The 21,351-nt window shown below is 41.1% G+C and overlaps 2 protein-coding genes across 4 annotated transcripts; both read right to left on the reverse strand.

Moving 5' to 3' along the window:
• Window positions 1-4,578: 4,578 nt before the first annotated feature.
• crfb4 (cytokine receptor family member b4) lies at window positions 4,579-14,070 on the reverse strand. 2 transcript variants are annotated; one of them, XM_039014910.1, is made up of 7 exons: window positions 13,864-14,070; window positions 13,051-13,174; window positions 7,757-7,926; window positions 7,371-7,525; window positions 6,370-6,517; window positions 6,058-6,203; window positions 4,579-5,906 (listed from the first exon to the last, which is right to left on the reverse strand). In XM_039014910.1, exons 1-7 carry the CDS (start codon window positions 13,925-13,927, stop codon window positions 5,808-5,810), a joined length of 906 nt encoding a protein of 301 aa, XP_038870838.1. In that variant the 5' UTR covers window positions 13,928-14,070; the 3' UTR covers window positions 4,579-5,807. The 2 variants fall into 2 exon arrangements, with proteins under 2 accessions (XP_038870838.1, XP_038870839.1); XM_039014911.1 differs by having other exon boundaries at window positions 5,792-5,909.
• A 112-nt stretch (window positions 14,071-14,182) lies between these two features.
• Window positions 14,183-19,450, reverse strand: LOC120063814 (interferon alpha/beta receptor 2). Of its 2 annotated transcripts, XM_039014125.1 has the most exons (7): window positions 19,321-19,450; window positions 18,715-18,838; window positions 17,694-17,869; window positions 17,276-17,439; window positions 16,312-16,471; window positions 16,023-16,138; window positions 14,183-14,649 (listed from the first exon to the last, which is right to left on the reverse strand). In XM_039014125.1, exons 1-7 carry the CDS (start codon window positions 19,358-19,360, stop codon window positions 14,620-14,622), a joined length of 810 nt encoding a protein of 269 aa, XP_038870053.1. In that variant the 5' UTR covers window positions 19,361-19,450; the 3' UTR covers window positions 14,183-14,619. The 2 variants fall into 2 exon arrangements, with proteins under 2 accessions (XP_038870053.1, XP_038870052.1); XM_039014124.1 differs by lacking the exon at window positions 14,183-14,649 and having other exon boundaries at window positions 15,874-16,138.
• Window positions 19,451-21,351: the final 1,901 nt, after the last annotated feature.

Genomic DNA, 21,351 nt, shown 5'->3' on the forward strand with positions numbered 1-21,351 from the left:
AGGAAACGTATTACTAATCATCTGGCTGTATATATGGCGGAGCTGATGGCCATTCTGTTGGCCTTGCAGTGGGTGGAGGAAGTTAAGCCAGAAAGAGTAGTTATTTGCTCAGATTCATGAGCAGTTTTGATGAGTCTACAGTCTTTCAGCTCACGTAGCAGACAAGACCTGCTTTATGAGGTGCTACAAACCCATGGCAGGATTAGACTGATGGTTATACAGATAAGATTTACTTGGGTCCCAGGACATGTGGGGATGAAGGGGAACGAGGCAGTGGATGTACTGGCTAAACAAGCACTTAGTAGTGGGGATGTTGTAGTTTCAATGAGCAAGGCAGAGGCAAAAAGTCAAATATGGACAGTGATGGTGTAGAGATGGCAGGAGCAGTGGAATAGAGATACTAAGGCAGGCAGTACAGAGGAAAGTCGGGGAGGGGAGGACAGCAGGAAAGGACAGAAGAGCTATTTGTACAAGATTAAGGGTGGGACTCGATTAAATAAGTCCTTAAATGTGATAGGAAAGCATCCAACAGGAAACCGTTATTACTGACAGGAAACAGAGACCGTGGAGCATGTATTGCTACAGTGTGGGCAGTATCAGAGGGAAATAGGAGAGGCTGAGATCTAATGAGGGAGAAGGGGATACAGGAAATTAGTTTAAAGAGTATATTTAGTTTCTCCCTGTCTCTGGCCCACACTCCAGTACAGTAGGTGGCGGTAATGCACCATAGCTTTGGATGCCAACTGCCGATAAACCCCACCGAAGAAGACAATGAGAACAGCTATATGGACACGCCTGGTGCCCAACATGGATGACATATTTCTTGAGAGTTGAGTGAAGACCCTAGTTTTAATGTCTATGGGGGGGACGAACGGATTCAGTTCAGTCAGTTGTCCTAATGAGCCCTCCTCCCCAGCTAGCTAGTTTATGATTTGTGGCTTGAAACTTCAGCGAGAATTTGAAACTTGTCTGATTTTTTTGCAGGACAGTTGCCGTGTTCAAAACAACTGGGAACTCAAAGAAAAAAAATATCTATTTGAACGGTCATCCAACTCAGAATTCCAACTCGGGAACTTGGGCCTCTTTCTAGAGCTCCGACTTTCCAACCTGAAGATCACTGACGTCATAATTTGACCTAGTATTTTTCCAAGTTCCCAGTTGTTTTGAACGCGGCAAGTGTAGCCTACATACACTACATGACCAAAGGTATGTGGACACCTGCTTGTCAAACATCTCATTCCAAAATCATGAGCATTAATATTGAGTTGGTCCCCCCTTCGCTGCTATAACAGCCTCCACTCTTCTGGGAAGGCTTTCCACTAGATGTTGGAACATTGCTGCAGGGATTTGCTTCCATTCAGCCACAAGAGCATTAGTGAGGTTGGGCACTGATGTTGGGAGATTAGCCCTGGCTCACAGTCCACGTTCCAATTCATCCCAAAGGTGTTAGATGGAGTTAAGGTCAGGGCCTTGTGCAGGCCAGTCAAGTTCTTCCACACCGATCGACAAACCATTTCTGTATGGACCTTTCTTTGTGCTCAGGGGCATTGTCATTCTGAAACAGGAAAGGGCCTTCCCCAAACTGTTGCCACCCAGTTGGAAGCACATAATCGTCTATTATGCCATTGTATGCTGTAGCTTTAAGATTTCCCTTCACTGGAACTAAGGGACCTAGAACTAGCAGCCCCAGACCATTATTCCTCCTCCACCAAACTTTACAGTTAGCACGATGCATTCTGGCAGGTAGCGTTCTCCTGGCATCTGCCAAACCAAGATCCGTCCGTCGGACTGCCAGATGGTGAAGCGTGACTCATCACTCCAGAGAAGGCATTGGTGGTGACCAATAGTGGTGAGCTTTACACCACTCTAGCCAACGCTTGGCATCGCACATGGTGATCTTAGGCTTGTGTGCGGCTGCTCGGCCATGAAAACCCATTTTATGAAGATCCCGACGAACAGTTCTTGTGCTGACGTTGCTTCCAGATGCAGTTTGGAACTCGGTAGTGAGTGTTGCAACCTGAGGACAGACTATTTTTATGCGCTACGCGGTTCAGAGCTGAGCCGGCACAATTGTTTAGTGAGTCCGTCAGATCAGAGGAAGGAGGGATGAGCAGGGATGTTCTCTTGATATGTGTGTGAATTGGACCAAACTTGGTGATGCAGAAACGAGAGACCACATGTTGCTGTTTTATGAAAATCTGATTATTCTGGTGACATTATGATCGATGCTTGGTTGCTGACAAATAAAAATATTCTCACTTTTGGCGGCAGATAGCCTAGCGGTTAAGCACATTGGGACAGTAACCGAAAGGTCGCTGGTTTGAATCCCGAGCTGACTGGGTGAAATATCTGATGATGTGCCATTGAGCAAGGCAGTGACCTCTAATTGCTCATGTAAGTCACTCTGGGTTTGCAATAAAGCACTAAAGTAAAACTGCAAAAGATGTGGCAAAGCAATTAACTTTTTGTCCTGAATACAAAGTGTTATGTTTGGGGCAAATCCAATAAAACACATTACTGAGTACCACTCCCCATATTTTCAAGCAGTGGTTTTTCAGGATAAAAAAGGAATGGAGCTAAGCACTGGCAAAATCCTGGAGGAAAACCTGGTTCAGTCTGCTTTCCACCAGACACTGGGAGATTACTTCACCTTTCAGCAGGACAATAACCTAAAACACAAGGCCAAATCTATACTGGAGTTGCTTACCAAGAAGAAAGTGAAAGTTCCTGAGTGGCCGAGTTACAGTTTTGACTTAAATTTACTTGAAAATCTATGGCAAGACCTACAAATTTGACAAAATAATAAATGGCCTAATGTTGCACAATCCAGGTGTGGAAAGCTCTTAGCGACTTATCCAGAATTATTCACAGCTGTAAAAGCTGCCAAAGGTGCTTCTACAAATTATTGACACAGGGTTGTGAATACTTATGTAAATGAGATATTTCTGTATTTCATTTTCAAAACAATTTCAAAAATTTCTAAAAGCATGTTTTCACTTTGTCATTATGTAGTATTGGCGCAGCGGTCTAAGGTACTGCATCTCAGTGCAAGAGGCATCACTACAGTCCCTGGTTTGAATCCAGGCTGTATCACATCCGGCCGTGATTGGGAGTCCCATAGGGCGGCGCACAATTGGCCTAGCGTCGTCCGGGTTTGGCTGGGGTAGGCTGTCATTGTAAATAAGAATTTGTTCTTAACTGATTTGCCTAGTTAAATAAAGGTTTTTAAAAAATGGGTGAGGAAATTAATCTATTTCATCCATTTGAATTCAGGCTGTAAAACAACAAAATGTGGAATAAGTCAAGGGGTGTGAATACTTTCAGTTCACAGAAGCTACTGGGTAAACAATATGCCAAGCCGTCAAATGCACTTGGTATTGACCCCACGGCTGGTATCTGGGGTACTTGCTCATTAAGGGCCGGTTTAGGAGACACAGATTTAGCTTCCAAAAATGGCCAGTGTAGAAATCCCCTACAATAACCCATGTGTAGCCTATAATATGTACTCAATTCTCACACTTAAGACATTTGACAATATTGTTTGTGACAACAATATTACAGACAAGACAAATTGTAGGCTATAACATGGGACACAACATTACAGTAACATCTAAATAAATACATTTGCTATGTTGTCACAAGATAATATATTTCATTTACTTATGATAGACATTTGGATCACATGTAGGCCTATGTAATTAGATTATAAGGATGTAAGCATAAAGATAGATACTGGAAAAAAATATAAACGCAACATATAAAGTGTTGGTCCCATGTATCATGAGCTGAAATAAAAGATCCCAGAAATTTTCCATACACACAAAAATATTTTTTCTCTAAATTTTGTGCACAAATTTGTTTACATCCCTGTTAGTGAGCATTTGTCCTTTGCCAAGATAATCCATCCACCTGATCAAGAAGCTGATTAAACAGCATGATCATTACACAGGTGCACCTTGTGCTGGGTACAATAAAAGGCCACTCTAAAATGTGCAGTTGTGTCCCACAACACAATGCCACAGATGTCTCAAGTTTTGAGGGAATGTGCAATTGGCATGCTGACTGCAGGAATGTCCACCAGAGCTGTTGCCAGAGAATTGAATGTTCATTTCTCTCCCATTAACATCGTTTTATAGAATTTGGCAGTACGTCCAACCGGCCTCACAACCACAGACCACATGATACCACGCCAGCCCAGGACCTCTACGTCCAGCTTCTTCACCTGCGGGATCATCTGAGACCAGCCACCAGGACAGCTGATCAAACTGACGAGTATTTATGTCCGTAATAAAGACCTTTTGTGGGGAAAAACTAATTCTGATTGGCTGGACTTGGCTCCCCAGTGGGTGGGCCTATGCCCTCCCAGGCCCACCCATGGCTGTGCCCCTGCCCAGTCATGTGAAATCCATAGATTAGGGCCTAATGAATTTATTTAAATTGACTGACTTCCATATATGAACTGTAACTCAGTAAAATCTTTAAATTGTTGCATGTTGTGTTTATATTTTTGTTCAGTATATTTCAACTTTAAGTAAACATGCATTGATAATATCCAATGATAGGTGGCAACACCAACCATTTATGAGCATTTAAAAATATATATTTATTCCCTTGGCAAGTCATTTTTAACTTGTTTGTGTGTGTGTGTGTGGTCTCCCACAATATAAATGGTAAAAAGTCTATAAAACATGACTTCAAATGTCAAACGACATCTTCCAAGTGCTAATAGAGTACATTCAACTGTTAAAGGGCCAATGCAGTCAAAAATGTGAGTTACCTGTGTTTTAAATTTCCACACTATGAGGTTTGAATAATACTGTGAAATTATGAAAATTATGATAATGTTCTTTAAGTATAAGAGCTGTTTGAAAAGACCGTCTGAAATTTCAGCCTTTTTATGTCGGATGGAGTTTTGGCCTTCCATGGTAACATCACCATGTGGTAAATTAGTTAATAGACCAATAAGAAAGAGTTCCAAACCTCTCTGCCAATAACAGTTCATTTTCTGTTTTTGCCTAAAGCACTCCCAGACAGTCCTAGCAAATGTCTTGATTAAGAAATTGCTCTTTGATAAAAAGCTATTAGTTTCCTTTTAACTATTTTAATTGAAGTAATTTACTCTGATTGTTTTCATTGTTACTCATAAATGATTTGATATTTAGATAAAAATTGCTGCATTGGTCCTTTAAATATCCTTCACAAACAGAGTCACACAGAGACATATAGGCACAAACACAGAGTGCATCAAGGCATAAACATGTAATACTCCCCTCCTGGTGTTGCTCTTTCCGTTGCCCTATACCCATGATACCCAAAAAATGCCAGTGTAGGCTTACCATGCATGGCCATAATGAATGATATGTGTATGATAATGATCAATATTGCCTAAAGGTCACATAAATAAACACATCACAGTAAGTAGCTCTCTTAGCATTTCATCAACATTAATAAAATCACTAAATCCAGATTATTATTTCTCAATAAGATACACATCCTCTTTTCTGCCGTCTATTTCAGTCCTTGTCCTCTTTTCTTCACATCGGTCTACTCACTTCCTATTTTTGACCCATATCTTCCCCACCCACTTTGGACGTGTTCAACATTGCAGCCGACTTTAAAGGCGGGTCAAGAAAGACTGATCAACAAATCACCTTGCATCGTAAATAACTTCTCAATATTATTTGTAGATCTGTCAGTCAGTCTCAATTCACAGTTTTGATACTCTCGAACACAGCCAGACGGTCTGTGTTGTCTGCCAGTCTGTGTGTATTACGTTCTTCCGACCACCAGATAGAGCTCTCCTTTGTCTATGCCCCACCTGGCATGATGCGGAGCTCATGGTACACCTCCTCAGGCTGGGGGCTGCTCTGTATGGCCAGGATGGAGGAGCATGGGGGATCCAACAGCTACTGCATAGAATAGAATACTACTTAATTGTGTTACAGAGAACAACATTATTATGACCCATTCTCCTCTTTATCACCCTCCACTGCTACACACAAAGAAACACAGTCTATTATTCATTAAAACACAATGATCATGCGTCATACTACTGACCTCTGTGAAATGTTCAGGCAGCTTGGCCTTGGGTCTGAGGAAGCGGACCACCCTGTAGCAGTACCAGAAGGCCAGGGCCAGCAGGGCCACTGCCACAGCCATCACCACAAATGTCACCAGGGCTACCACCCAAGGCCTGTCATTGCCTGAGGAGTGGTTGGGGTTGGAAAAAGGACACCAGGGAGGAAGAATTTAGTTGAGCAGGGGGGACTTGTACTTGGAGAAGCACTGAAGGCAGCAATCTAATCAAATCCTAATCATTTGTGTTTAACCGATGAACGGGAGGAAGAGAGAGAGAGACATGGGGCTCACCCTTAGCGGTGCTCTCACACGTAACATTGCTGGGTTGGCTGTGTTTGGAGAACCTCTGGGTGTACACCCAGACCTGAACACAGTACCTGGTCCATGGCTCCAGCGCCAAGACCACTTTACGCAGTGGGGTGATATTCGTAGTTTTGGTCTGAGGGGGTGATAGAGAAGTAGTGAGGATCGACAGCGCCATCAGATTATCCCACCCACAGTCATAACAGTTACCATTGGCAGATGGATAAGTCGTTTTTGTGCTCTGACCCTAAACCCAGAAGGTTCCCCCTAAAAGCAACAAAGTGAAACTTTTTTTGGGGGGGGGGGGGGGGGGTAATGCTCTAAGTAATGCTAATTTTACCATTATTTTATTTGTTTAAAATGCCATATGTACTGCCACAGTGGTAAATATTAAAATAAGTTTACTCCAAATTAAAACGAACAACCCCACCTGTGTCAAGGCAAAAAATAAATAATAAAACACCCACGTGTCTGCACTTGTCATGCTGGGACAGTCAGCAAGACGCATCAATTAATTCAGGCTACAAGAGTGTAGACCCAATGATAATCGCCGATTGTCATTAAACTGTTGGGTGTTTTGTAACAGATGTCTCTTTCCATTCATCAAATGGCGCAAGCGCACAGTGCACTGTTCGGATACTGGAACTATTTTGGAGTGGACGGGCATGCACAAGTAGTCTACTTTTTCAAGTGATTTGTTTGACAATAAGATGAAAACATCATGACTGGTGTTCATGCCAAATTAAAAAGGTAATAAAACTATTTTGAATGATAAATGACACGTCTTTACTATTAGATCCATAAACATGTCACGGTATAATTCGCAATCTGCTTAAACCTGTACCTCATACTCCTTATAGGCTCCCGTTACTATGAAGTACTGCTTGTTAACCACCAGATGTGAAATATCCAGCGACAGTCTGTTTTCCTTTGTTTTAACATTATCAGATCCCTTGGTGAAAAAATAGAAAGTAAAATGGTCACCATACCTTCTCCTCCTGACCCTCTTTCCAGAAGGTGATGTTAAACTTTGCGTGGTTGTATACGTCTTTGAACTCAGAGATCCTGAGCACCGGGTCGTTGATGCTCACTTCAATGTCAGCCCCACTGGAGATGAGCGTCACACCGGGAGGGCCTAGTGTGGCTGTAGAGAGAGATATTTGAAAGGAAGTGACCTAGAGGAAGTGAACACCTCTCAGATGAAGAGGGTTAAAGAAATTACACTAGCTAGCTGATAACCATAGACTAGTCTATTAAAGAGGCAATTCTGTCAGGCTCCAGGATTCACCCAACCTCTGGTTGAACAGTGCATGTTAATACACTTTCATACCCTGAACATCTGTCAAAGCTGTTACGGAGATGGGTATAAACTCACTGTGTTCATCCATGACAAACTGCACAGTCTTCATCCAGCGAGATGTGTCCCCCTCTCGTTCTGCCCTCACTTGGAAAAAGTACACTCCAAATTTGTGTAGATGACTGGTGAAGTCACAGCTTTGGGCTGTTGTGTTCCAACATACAACCTCATAGCTGCTGACCAAGCCCCTGTATCAAAACATGGCATAATAGTTATTGCAGTAGAATATTATTACCAGCACGGTTGGATGCTCATTAGGCAGGATTAGGTGGCAGGATTAGCCTATGGCGGCAGATTGACGAGGGCGGCATTTTCGGAGCTAAACTGACCAAGACGCACCAACAACAACACATAAAACCTTACATAATTCTGCCCCAAAACAATGATAATTTCTCTCAACCAGTGGCATATGGGTTTTTTAGATGAGCGCTGATGCCGCCCTGTGATAATCAGTGCCCACTTTATCAAAGGCAGGTGTGCAAATTATTTTGCTTGTCCATTCCCAGCGTGCCTCTCCAGGGTGCCGTTGGAGAGACGCATCTCTGCAGCGCTCCACCAGCGTTCAGTCAAAACAATTATCTAACATAAATCATGTAGCAGATATAGGATGTGATAGAAAGAGTATGCTGCCTTATCTTTAGCCTACAAGCTTGAGATAATGTATTTAATGAGACAGACTCTTTTTACATGTACGTTACTCCGATCAAATAGCATAACCTAAATGGTGTCCAATCAAATAAAAAATGCGCTGTCATGTTAACAAACAACATATCCTAAAAACAGGACAGGTCAAAGTAAAATGAACGATATGGAATGGACAATCACAACTGTTGTCGAGGAGTTTCACCCTATTGTCATGATCAGTGGTTTCAAGTTTGTATCTGACCATTTTTGACAAGCTGATCATAGCGGAAAAAATATATTTACTTCTGCATTTCCCGCTGTGTAAAACACATTGCAAATAGGCTCACGATAACTCCTCAAAGTTGTATAGCTGATATTCAGAGCTTAAATAGCCAAATTGATTAGTCACAGGAATCAGGACAAAAAGGCAACGGCCTGTTTTACAAACGGTGGGCCCACCACATGGATGGGTATTCATAAAATTCCATTGCCCGACATGGTAGGCTACACCCCAGTAAGCACGAGCCGACGTCTTTTTTTGGTCCTGTCCGGACGCCTTTTTTGGTGTTTTACAAACGGAAGGCTTACCACATAAATGGCCATTCATAAATTAGATTTCAGGCAACAGGCTACACCTCAGTCAGCACGGACCGATGCAGATGCCTTTTGGACGTCTATTTTTGGTGAAGTCCAGATCGCCCTTGATTTCCACAGACATTGGTTTTTGGTCCGGTCCAAATCTGAACCAATCATAGAAGTCTATGTTTGGTTCAGATTTTGTTCGGTCTGGACCAGCCTTGATTTGGCCCAGACGTCTATAAATGACGTCTTTTCAACGTTCATACAATATCCAATAAATACAGTACCTAACATCCAATTTGGGCCAAACTATTTTTCTAACAATGAGTAAGACATGGGGAATACAAAGAAATGGTCAACAGCCACCGACAGACCCTCAACCAAACCCAGCACAAAAAAGTACACAGTTGCAGCTCTGAGTATTGTTTCTTCATCCAATGCAGTGAATTTATTGTTATTAAATGTTTTTCTTTCTGAGAAATGTCCTTTCCTACATTCTGATATTACCAGGTTCTGACCACTAGATGTTGCTGTTCCTGCTACTAGATGATTAAAAATACATACATATATACACACCCCGCCCCCCTCAATGTTAATGGGATAGATCACCCAAATAAATAAAATGACATATTGGGTTCCTTACCCTTTAGGCAGTTTATGGACAAGGTGTGACAGCAACCCATGCTTTGGTTTTCTTTACCTGGCTACTGTTTCAAATGCTAACTTTTTAGCATTTGTGGCACAAATCCAATGCAAGTAAATGGTACCTAGTAAATGCCTTCAGAAAGTACTCATACCCTGGACTTATTCCATATTTTGTTGTGTTACAGTACCTAACATCTGATTTCCCAGTGTGAGTATTCAAAATGTATTACAATACCCGATAATGACAAAGTGAAAATATGTATTTTTTTGTGTGCAAATGTATTGATAAATTAAAAACGGAAATAACTAAATTACATAAGTATTCACACCCCTAAGTCAATACATGTTAGAATAAACTTTGGCAGCAAACACATTATTATAACTTGTTTATTCTTCAAGCCCTGTCAAGTTGGTTGTTGGTCATTGCTAGACAGCCATTTTCAAGTCTTGCCATGGACTGGAAGGTGTCTCTGACTAAGCCACTCAGGAACATCTTGGTAAGCAAATACAGTGTATATTTGGACTTGTTTTAGGTTATTGTCCCACTGAAATGTGAATTTGTCTCCCAGTGTCTGATGGAAAGCAGACTGAACCAGGTTTTCTTCTAGGACAGCAGTCACCAACCTTTTCTGAGTCAAGATCACTTTCACAGTCAAAAAGCAAGCTGAGATCTATCTACTGCTCAGATGTTTTTTGTTACATTAACCTCACACAAACAATTTTGTAGGAATGAGGTTTGGGAAGTAGGCCTAATACATTATCACAGCATATTGGCTATATGATTGGCCTGCCAATATTGTTAATCAGACCATGTTATAGTTCAAAACTCGAGCTTTGATAACAAAATAGAGCCGTTGGTTTAGCACTTGTGAGGCACTGTGGAGCATGAATTGAACATTAGCGTTTTTATTTTACTGGACTGATGGTACCTGCATCTGATGTTCAACAAGGTCAAATCACGACGTCAGTGATCTTCAGGTCGAAAAGTCGGAGCGCTAGAAAGACGCCCGAGTTTCTGACTTTGATGACCGTTCGAAACTATCTTTCCCAACCGCCTCTCACGGTCCCTGCTCTCAACTTCCTTTCCTCCGCTGAGACTGACCAGAGAGAGGGGACACAGACATCCACCTGATGACGAGACTTGAGGCGCACCGCATCTGCCTCATGCACAAATTAATGTTGTTCCTATGACCAGAGAAAGTTAAATATTCCTTAATATTAAAATCGACACGACGAGCAGCTAATAATAATAAAACGCAGGGCTTTTAATACTTGGCTATTCATTCATTGCAGCTGCAGCCCGAGCGGAAGTACGGAGAAGCACGTTTTGTAATAGTGTTGAATAAAACAGTGACAGTGCTGAATATAAACTTAAACACGAACTCACTCATCAAAACAGCAGCTCTTTGCTGTATTCGTTAACAGTCCCTCTGTGGTCATGGTTTTAAAAGTTATTAAATCTTCCGCAGGCTAGTAGCCTATTAAACTTGTCTGTGGCCAGGGTCATGGAAGCTCTGTAACCACGGTAATTTCAGCTATCCGATTGGGCAGCTCAGTAGGTGCACTCCATTTAGTCACAGATTTGCCGGTCCGCCGGGTAGGCGTAGTTTGTCTCATGGGAACACTTTGCTTATCCGGTGCGCAGGACTTTTGAATCAAGTGCACCTACCGGCAACAACTCAACACAATTTTAAAAAAGGAGCGCAAGCCTTTATCGTTCGTTGGCTTTTCTACAGAAATATTTGGTGATCGACTAGGAATGCCTTGAAGATCGACCAGTCGATCGTGATCAACCAGTCGGCGACCACTGCTCTAGGACTTTGCCTGTGCTTATAGATGTATCATGTTTCTTTTTATCCCCAAAATCTCTCTAATCCTTGCAGATGACAAGCATACCCATAACCACCATGCTTGAAAATATGAAGAATGTTACTCAGTAATGTTTTTGATTTGCCCCAAACATAACACTTTATATATATTTGTATTTATTTAACCTTTATTTAACTAGGCAAGTCAGTTAAGAACAATGACAGCCTGGGCCAATTGTGCGCCGTCCTATCCTATGGGACTCCCAATCACGGTCGGTTGTGATACAGCCTGGATTCGAACCAGGGACTGTAGTGATGCCTCTTGCACTGAGATGCAGTGCCTTAGACCACTACACCACTCTGGAGCCCCCGAGGACATACAGTTAATTTCTTTGCCACATTTTTACATTTTACTTTAGTGCCTTTTTGCAAACAGGATACATGTTTCGGAATATTTGCTTACTTCTTTTCACTCTGTCATTTAGGTTAGTATTTTAGGGTAATTACAATATTGTTGACCCATCCTCAGTTTTCTTGGTGAAATCCCTGAGCGGTTTCACTCCTCTCCGGCAACTGAGTTAGGAAGGACGCCTTTATCTTTGTAGTGACTGGGTGTATTGATACACCATCCAAAGTGTAATGAATAACTTCACCAAGATGAAAGGGATATTAAATATCTACTTTTTTTCATTTTTACCCATCTACCCATCCTTCTTTGTGAGGTCATGGTAAACCACCCTGGTAGATGTGGTTGAATCTGTGTTTGAATGCCACTGCTCGACTGAGGAACCTTACAGATAATTGTATGTGTGGGGTACAGAGAACACTATTAACACACACAGAGTGAATCCATGCAACTTATTTTGTGACATGTTAAGCACATTTTTACTCCAGAACATATTTAGGCTTGCCATAACAAAGGGGTTGAACATATTTCACCTTTTCATTTAATTTGTAAAAACCTAACAACTTCAATGACAAATTTCTCTGAACAGGTGAATAAAAAAAACAATTGCATTGCATAGGATGAAGAAACAATACTCTGAGCCGCACCTCCATACTACTTGTCAGACATAGAGAACTGATACCATATACTCATTGTTGGTGTGGGGGGTCTGTGGGGGTCCAGGGGGGCTTTGACAATTTCTTTGGAATCCTCATTGTTAGAAAAATGTGCCAACTCAGGTGTTACGTCCTATATTTATTGAATATGAATCCTATCAATTAAAATAGCCAATTAGCTTAATTTCTCAGAGATTATATTATATTTCAACAAAATGATGTTGCAGGAATGCTAATCTTAGCTGTTTCTAATAGATTGTGGGGCCAAAATCCTCTTTCATGTGCTTTTTGAGGTGGAAGTGAAATAGGAGTGAAATAGTTGCACCCATTTCTTAGAAATATACTGACTGTGTTTGTGTCAGTGTGAGCAATACTGTATGAGAAAAGTAGGAACGTGTGTAGGTACAAAGAGCACGCCAGAGTGTGAGCATGCCTGTGTATGACACATTGAGAGTCTACTGGTAAAGTCGACTTGAAGGTGTGTCAGTTCTACCCTTTCCCAGCACCCACAGGAGGAAGTTCCTCATATTTCAATGTGTCACCCTCACTTAGCTCCATTGTGTTGTTTTTCATATTACCACGGTCTCCACTCACCTGTACTCTGATCTGTAGGTTATGTTTTCTGCGTGGTTCTGAGGTGCATCCCACTCCAACACTAATCCCATGTTGACAGAGTTAATCCTGATGTTACTGGGACTTGGAAGTTCAGCTAACACTGCTGTAAAGCACCGAGATATACATTTGAACATACTGACAATATACTGTACACCAGTGGTTCCCAACCAGGGGTAGTAGGACCCCTGAGGGTATTCGGCCCATCAACAGACTCATGAGACCATAGGCTTACTAGTAAAATTTAGATGAGGGGGCACATCAAGGGTACTCCGGGCAGAGCAAAATTCAGTTGGTGGTACAGTAACCAAAAAAGGTTGGGATACTCTGCTGTACATCATGCAGCAGGTGTGGGGAAATAGTACTGTTTCAGGTCTTAGACTATTTTAAGAGGTACTAGAGAAATTAAGCCTGCTTCATAGAGATAAACACTCTTGAGCAAATCTGCCATTCAGCAATGCTGCTGGATAAAACCTTAGGCCTATGTGTATTTATATCATCAGTATGTAAATGTAACAGAGACCATTCCTGGTCGTTATAGAGAAGGAAGTAAACAAATATTTACAGCAATGACGACGACAAAATGTCAAGTGTTTCCATTCGTTCCCACAATTGCCAATACAATAGATTGAGGAATGTATGAGAGTGTTAAATAAATGTATAATAGACTGTGAAATTATAAAGGAATATCTACAAAAGGAGGTTTAAAACCTTCACCTACAAACATAGCCAATCGCTTGACAGCACGTTAGTTGGCTATGCCTTCTATGGTAAGACCAAGAGAAAAATACTGACCTGTATTTCCATGTAAAGTTAAACATACTTTGACAAACAAGATAGTAAAAACTGTAGATTGCATGTTTCCCAAGAGATTTTCAATGTAATCCAACGACACTCAAATGTTCTGTTGGCTATATTTTTCTTGTTGCTGCTCTCGAGAGTTTGTCTAGCTAACTTTCCGAATGATCTGAGAATTGCGAGGTAAGCGTAACTACGCTGCGCATGAATACTGAAGCTTACGTACGGTTCAAACGAAAAACATGACACGCACTGGGCATTTCCTAGCGTCGCTATATTCAGTGTCAATAAGAAAGAATTGCAATAAAAAAGTATTCAATTTCCTCCTTTTATTACAGGTCTATAATAAAACCTTGACATAGTTCATAATATGACATAGTTCAATACATTTATAGAAAAATCGACATACATTTCACATTTTGTTTTTGCTTATGCCTTTTTTTTTTTACATGTTATAATCAATCCCAAAGTAGCTTTATTCACAAGAAAATAATAATATAACTTTGTCATGACTCAGACAGAAATATAAACCAATGTTTTCTTATAATCTTATCACTGGATAATTGTGGATTAAATATGTATTTGATCTTGAGGAGACCACCACCAGTCCATAGACTTCATCATCATCTTCTTCCTCGACATGTCTACTCCCCTGTGTATGGCCTGGGAGGGACAAAGTCATGGTGATGGGGGTCCAACCACAGGCAGGACTGCGAGCAGGTTGAAGGGGTCAGGCTAGGGATCTGTGGGCATCTAACCACCACCACAGAGAGGAACAGAGGACTGCAGGCAGAGAGAGTAGAGCCAAAATGGGTTGGGTGTTAAGCCATGGAAGAGGCAATATCAAAAGCATTATAATGATGTTGATGGAATTTCCCTTCCCCCTGAGTGAATAAATAACAATAATAATAATCTGTATTGAATTAAATTGGTGTCAGGCAAAGTTTCAGAAGCAAAATGATCTGTGTTCATATCCTGGTGTAAGCAGTTGTGGTGTTGATGTGGTGTTAATTTGTGTTACTATGAACAGACTGTTAAAAAATACTGTTGTTCAAGCAGGGTGTCAAATTAATCAGTGTTACATAGTGTTGATTTTTCATTGTAACATTTCAAGTGTTGATATTGGTGTTAAATTAACTCTGTAAGTGTTACATTAACACTCATTTGTGTAAAAGAACCCTAATGTTGGTGTTAATAACCAGTGTTAAACCAAAACCACAGCCATTATTATCATATTTCCCAGCATGCCCTATTGCATGTGTTGATTAATTAATCTTATGCTTATATAAATAACATGCATTTTTCGAAGGTAATCCAATCTGTTATATGGATTTATTGCACCTGTTACTGAAATGCAAGTTCCAGTTTAGATTCTTAAGGTAGCCGCATATCTTAGTCTTCCCAACCCTGAATGCAGGTTGTGGGTGAATAAAAATTCAAAATGTTGGATATCCCCACTCTGGTTGGATTCCAATAGGAATTACATCACTTTGCAAGCCAGCATAATGTGACTTGCAGGCCTGATTTTGCCTGTAAACCATGACTTTAAGGCAACTGTAGGATAAAACTAGGCTCTCAAAATCAGGCCTTATGAATTACAGTGCATTTGGAAAGTATTCAGATCCCTTGACTTGTTCCATGTTTTGTTACATTACAGCCTTATTTAAAAATGTATTAAATAAAACAATCCTCAATCTACACACAATGCCCCATAATGAAAAAGGGAAAACAGGTTTTTAGAAATGTTTGAAAATGTATCAGAAATAAAAAAGATTAGAAAATGATTTACATACAGTACCAGTCAAAAGTTTGGACACACCTACTCATTCCAGGATTTTTCTTTATTTTTTACTATTTTCTAAATGTGGAATAATAGTGAAGACATCAAAACTAGGAAATAATACATGGAATCATGTAGTAACCAAAAAAGTGTTAAACAAATCAAAAGATATTTTATTTTTGAGATTCTTCAAAGGAGCCACCCTTTGCCTTGATGACAGCTTTGCAAACTCTTGGCATTCTCTCAACCAGTTTCACCAGGAATCATTTTCCAACAGTATTGAAGGAGTTCTCACGTATGCTGAGTTCTCAACACCTGCAGTGTTCAATTTACCAATCAAATTTTGCTGTGCAGTTGAATAAAGTGCCAATAGTACCAGTGTTTTGGGGAGAGGTTTGTGCATACAGAGCAGGCGACCACTGTAGACCACTATTCCACAGAGGAGCACCACCAGGAGGCTAAAGGCACACAGTACACTCAGAACCACAGGCACTGGGGGACAGACAGACACCAAGGGTTACGGACTATAATTGCTAACAGATGTAAACACTGATGTAAAATAATGTCCGTGCATGTTGTGTATGACTGATTTACCAGTGCTGTATTGCTATGTTGTACGACACTGTGTGGTCTTTTAGCTGTGCTGTTAGGCCCTGGTACTGTACCTGTGTTGGCAGCAGTAGGGCTGGTGAAGGCACAGTGGGGCTCAGAGGGGACAGAGTGAGGATTAAAGCTCGTAGATGGGGTGACAGTCACGCAATACTCCGCCCCTGGCTCCAGGTAGCCAATCATAGTTTTCTCAGTGGAGGTGACCCACATGCTGAACTACAAAAAGGCAGAGACATTGTCACAATGTTTATATAATGTTTATAGACCCGTTTACCATGCTGTAATGCTTTGGATAAGTACTCCACATTGATCATTGACCATAACGGTCTAATTCATAGCCATGTGTGTAGCTATAATACCAATATTTCATTAAGATATTAGTCCTATGACTAATGATTTGTTCATTCATTGTTGTCTTGTATTTTATTCACTGTATCTGTACCGAATTGACAAATAACTGTGGGTTAGAGATAAGGAGATGAGATGACTGACAAAGAGATGAGGAGAAGAGACCCCTCCTCCTGAATCTGTGTAGGCGTACTTTTTCTCAGAGCAAGAGGCAGTTTCCTCGAACACAAACCAGACTGTGTGCTCCTGAGAGGAAGGTGTGGGCAAAAACCACACGTATCTACATCTGTAGTCGTGAAAGATAAACAACCCTCAGAGAGGAAAAATGTGCATGATTAAATTCTTATATTAGACAGATACTGATCTGCTTTCTCATCAATGCCCTGATGTTATTCTCAGGTTCTATTCAAATATAACGGGTGTGGGTTTGACCACATTCTCAGAACTTGCTTTCTTTTCTTGGTATACGTCCTTTCACATATCTTTACACTGTAAAAAACAACAACCTCAAAATGATGTTGATAGGTCAAACCCAACGTGACAGGGCAAGGTATCAGAATGAATGTAATATCAAAGCTGTAAGCAGATGTCAGCTAAAGAGATATGCTAAGAAGTCCCCCCCCAACTTACCCCATTGGGGGTCACATTTTGAACGACCAAGTCAAGCCCTACCTGAGATCCATCCCTGGTCCGGCGCACCTTGCAGGTGAACTGCCTGTAGAGGAGCTGTGTGGGGGACAGGGAGCGCTGCAGGCCCCTGGATGTGGGGGGAGTTACCTGCAGGAGCAGGCAGTTCCCACAGCCGGACACGGACACCACTGGAGGGCCCAGCAACGCTGCAACATCAGGGGTCAGAGGTTAGGGTGAAGACTGAATGATTCTATACAGGTAAATCTATACAGGTAAATGATGTAACGAGGACCACTAGAATGGACAATATTTTTTCATTTCCTAATATAAAAAAAGAGTAGACCAACGTTTCACTCAAATACCATTCTCAACATGCATTTTGTCTAGTGAGCCGCGGTATTCCAATGAAAAGAAAAGGGGACTGAAATGGAGGGGAAAAGGTACAGTAAAAGCATCTCACTGTCAGTCAAGGGGTAGAAGAGCGTAGAGAGGGACCAGTTGGACTTCTGAGTAGTGGTGATGGCTTGAACACGGGCTTTGTAATGATAGAAGGAATCCTTGAACGTGTTAGTGAGGTCACATGACTGGCTGGTCTTCAACCTAGCACAACCCTTCACGAGCTGCCATGAGTTCTTCCTGGAGGAGGGAGAGAGATATATAAAGCAATTAGAGAGTTTCATTTCGCCAAATTTGAAATCCTAATTTAAGATTTCCAAGACCTCTCTGATGAGAAGAGGCTACCCTTCCTGTAGGGGGAGGACGCAGAGAGCTGTGGGTTGGCAGCGCACCCCATTGCTGGACGTCAGGTAGCTGAGCGGTTAAGAGCCTTAGGCCAGTAATCAAAAGGTTGCTATCCTCAGAGCCAACCAGGTGAAAAATCTGTCAATGTGCCCTTGAGCAAGGCACTTAACCCTAGTCGCTTTGGATAAGAGAGTCTGCTAATTGACTAAAATGTAACCAAAATGAGGGACAGTGTCTGACAAACCAACCTGCACATATCTTCAAGTTATTTATTTACTTACTGATTTCCATTTCTAATACCCTTGATATTCTAATACCCCACCCTTGATTATTGTTGTTAATGATTGTCCTGTTTGTGACAATCTTGACAATTTTTCATGATGTTGTTATTGATATTATTAATGAATCATTCAATTTCCAAAGTACACTTTGCCAAAATGTACATTGTTATGTCATGCCGAAAAAAAGCAAATAAAAATGAATTGAAATTGATTTGAGAGAGAAAAAGAGAGAGAAATAGAGGGGAGAAGCTAAGGAAATGCAACACTGATGATGATATCTACACTGCTCTACATTGCACAATTGCAGTGATTCAGTATTGGCCTTGACCAACTAACCAGACGAAACGAAAGCATTGGATCATCCTGGAAGACAACCTGAAAAGAAAGTGCTTCTTCAGCAGCTACGTATAAGGATAAGCTAAATGAAAGCATGGGACTGAAGTGTAAGTGTGAGCTAACCTGAGGCTCTGAACTGTGAAATATGTGTTGTCAGGAGTCCCTGGACCTGGCAGCCAGGTCAGAGTGTGCTCCAGGTTGAAGGAGACAATGGACACGTTGGTAGGGGCTGGGAGCATGGACACCACTGGAAGATACACACAGACAGGCAGACAGACAGAGTGAGACAGACACAAAAAACATCCAAAATGATTGACAGACACAGAACAGGACAGCCAGAGAGAGAGACATTTTAGCAGAGCAAAATATTAGTACCAGAGACAATGCAAACGAAAACACATCAAACATTTACAGAAAGGTTTTTCTTCAAATAATAAAAAAAATGAAGATAAGATACTGTAGATAAGGGAAGCTGTGTGTCAATATACAGTACATTATACAGCCCTCCTTCAAGAGTTGCAACTTGCAAGAGGAACATCCTACATTAAATACTGCAGTCCTCACCAGAAAGTAAAATGCATGACCCAAACAATCAATGAAAATCAATTGAGGGGTTGGGAAGAATGCGGAAGCCAAATTTCGTTGAATGCATTCAGTTGTGCAACTGACTAGATATCGCCTTCCCCTTCATTTCCCCCCAGAGACCCCATTCAAAAAAACAGAGCCTACCCAGGGGTAGGTGCAGAAGCAGCAGGGTCCAAGGCCCCATCTTTCAGATTGGGTCAGGTCAGTCCAGTGGTAGCTGTGTAGGATGGCAGGCCTGGCCCTGTGTCTCGGGGTTAGAGTGCAATGAGCTGGGGATAGGAGCTGCTGCTGTCATTATGTAAAGGTGTAAGTTTCATTTCCCCAGAAATCCCTCCCTGAGTTGTCCCCCCTAACTCACTCACACACCTTATAATATCCATGTGCCGTGTTCTGTCACTCCCACACTCACTGGAATGCTGCATGCTAAAATGGGACGTACAACACTGGATTGAACAGTATTTTCTCTTTCTTTGGTGTCCATTTTAATGTAATATTTGTGTTTGTGAATTTTTGAAGTGTATGCTGTATTAGTTGTGTGTTTCTGTATGAGGTCAGTTTGAAGGAAGCTATACAGTATACATATTTCTGTCATGAACATAAAGCTTGCTTATAACGTTATACTGAACTGTCATCAGTTTATTATTAACTGTGTTTATAACATAAAACTACAAAAAAATGTTAAGATGGTATATACAAATATTTAATTTTATTAAGTAAATACAAATAAAAAAAGGATACAAAATGTCTTCCAAAGATTCATTACAAAATGTTTGTATTAGTCATTTGACCGTTAAACAGTTTGGCATTAACAAATATTACATTTCCTTTACCAATAAACAGAATATCTCAAAACAACATACATATAATATAAAATTCAAAAGGACTATATTTTCCTGAATATGTAACAGTTTGGGGTGGCAGGTAGCCTAGCGGTTAGAGCATTGGGCCAGTAATCAAAAGGTTGCTGGATTGAATCCCCAAGCTGACAAGGTAAAAATCTGTCGTTCTGCCCCTGAACAAGGCAGTTAACCCACTGTAGGCCGTCATTGTAAATAAGAATTAGTTCTTAACTGACTTGCCTAGATAAAAAAAAATGGATTGCAAGTTTTCTATGGTATGGCAAAAAGCAAGTAAAGGCTACTATATACTACATCGGCATAAAATAAAGTATGTTGACCATAAACTTGTGAATAAGTACAGAATACTGTATTGTATAGCTTGACCTATGATACCCTTGACGTTTGCCCATGAGCATCCCACAAACACATACGGTACACACACTGATCCCCACTTTAAAAATGTTAGGCACCAAAGAGAATTTCAGGAGTACCAGAAAGAGATATATATTTTTAAATATAATTTAGCACATCTCATGACAACTTGGATGGTAAATTACTGAGGATGATAGCGGACGATACTGCCACTCCTATTTGCCATTTCTTCAATCCAGGCCTACAGGAAAGTGTGTGCCCTCAGGCCTGGAGGAAAGTAAAAGTAATTTTGCTACCTAAGAATAGCAAAGCACCTTTTACTGGCTCAAACAGCAGTCCAATCAGCCTGTTACCAACCCTCAGTAAACTTTGGGAAAAAATGGTGTTTGACCCAATACAATGCTATTTCACAATAAACAGATTTTCAACAAGCTTATTCAACATGTCCGGCACTTACACAAATGACTCATGATTGGCTGAAAGAAATTGATATCAAAATTGTGGGAGCTGTTTTGTTAGACTTCAGTGCAGTTTTTGCCATAATCTGCCGCTGAAAAAACATGTGTTATAGCTTTACATTCCCTGCTATATTGTGGATCGAGAGTTACCTGTCTAACAGAACACAGAGGGTGCTCTTTAATGGAAGCCTTTCCAAAATAATCCATGTAGAGTCAGGCATTCCCCAGGGCAGCTGTCTAGGAACCTTACTTTTTTCAATCGTTACTAATGACCTGTCATTGGCTCTGAATAAAGCCTCTGTGTCTATGTATGCTGATGACTCTACACTATTGTCACGTTCCTGACCTATTGTTCCTTTTTCTTTTATTTATTTAGTTGGTCAGGGCGTGAGTTGGGGTGGGTTGTCTATGTGTGTTTTTCTATGTTGGGGTTTTGTGTTCGGCCTGGTATGATTCTCAATCAGAGGCAGCTGTAGATCGTTTGTCCCTGATTGAGAATCATACTA

This window comes from Salvelinus namaycush, chromosome 19, assembly GCF_016432855.1.
Source record: "Salvelinus namaycush isolate Seneca chromosome 19, SaNama_1.0, whole genome shotgun sequence".
In the NCBI taxonomy this organism is placed as follows: Eukaryota; Metazoa; Chordata; class Actinopteri; order Salmoniformes; family Salmonidae; genus Salvelinus; species Salvelinus namaycush.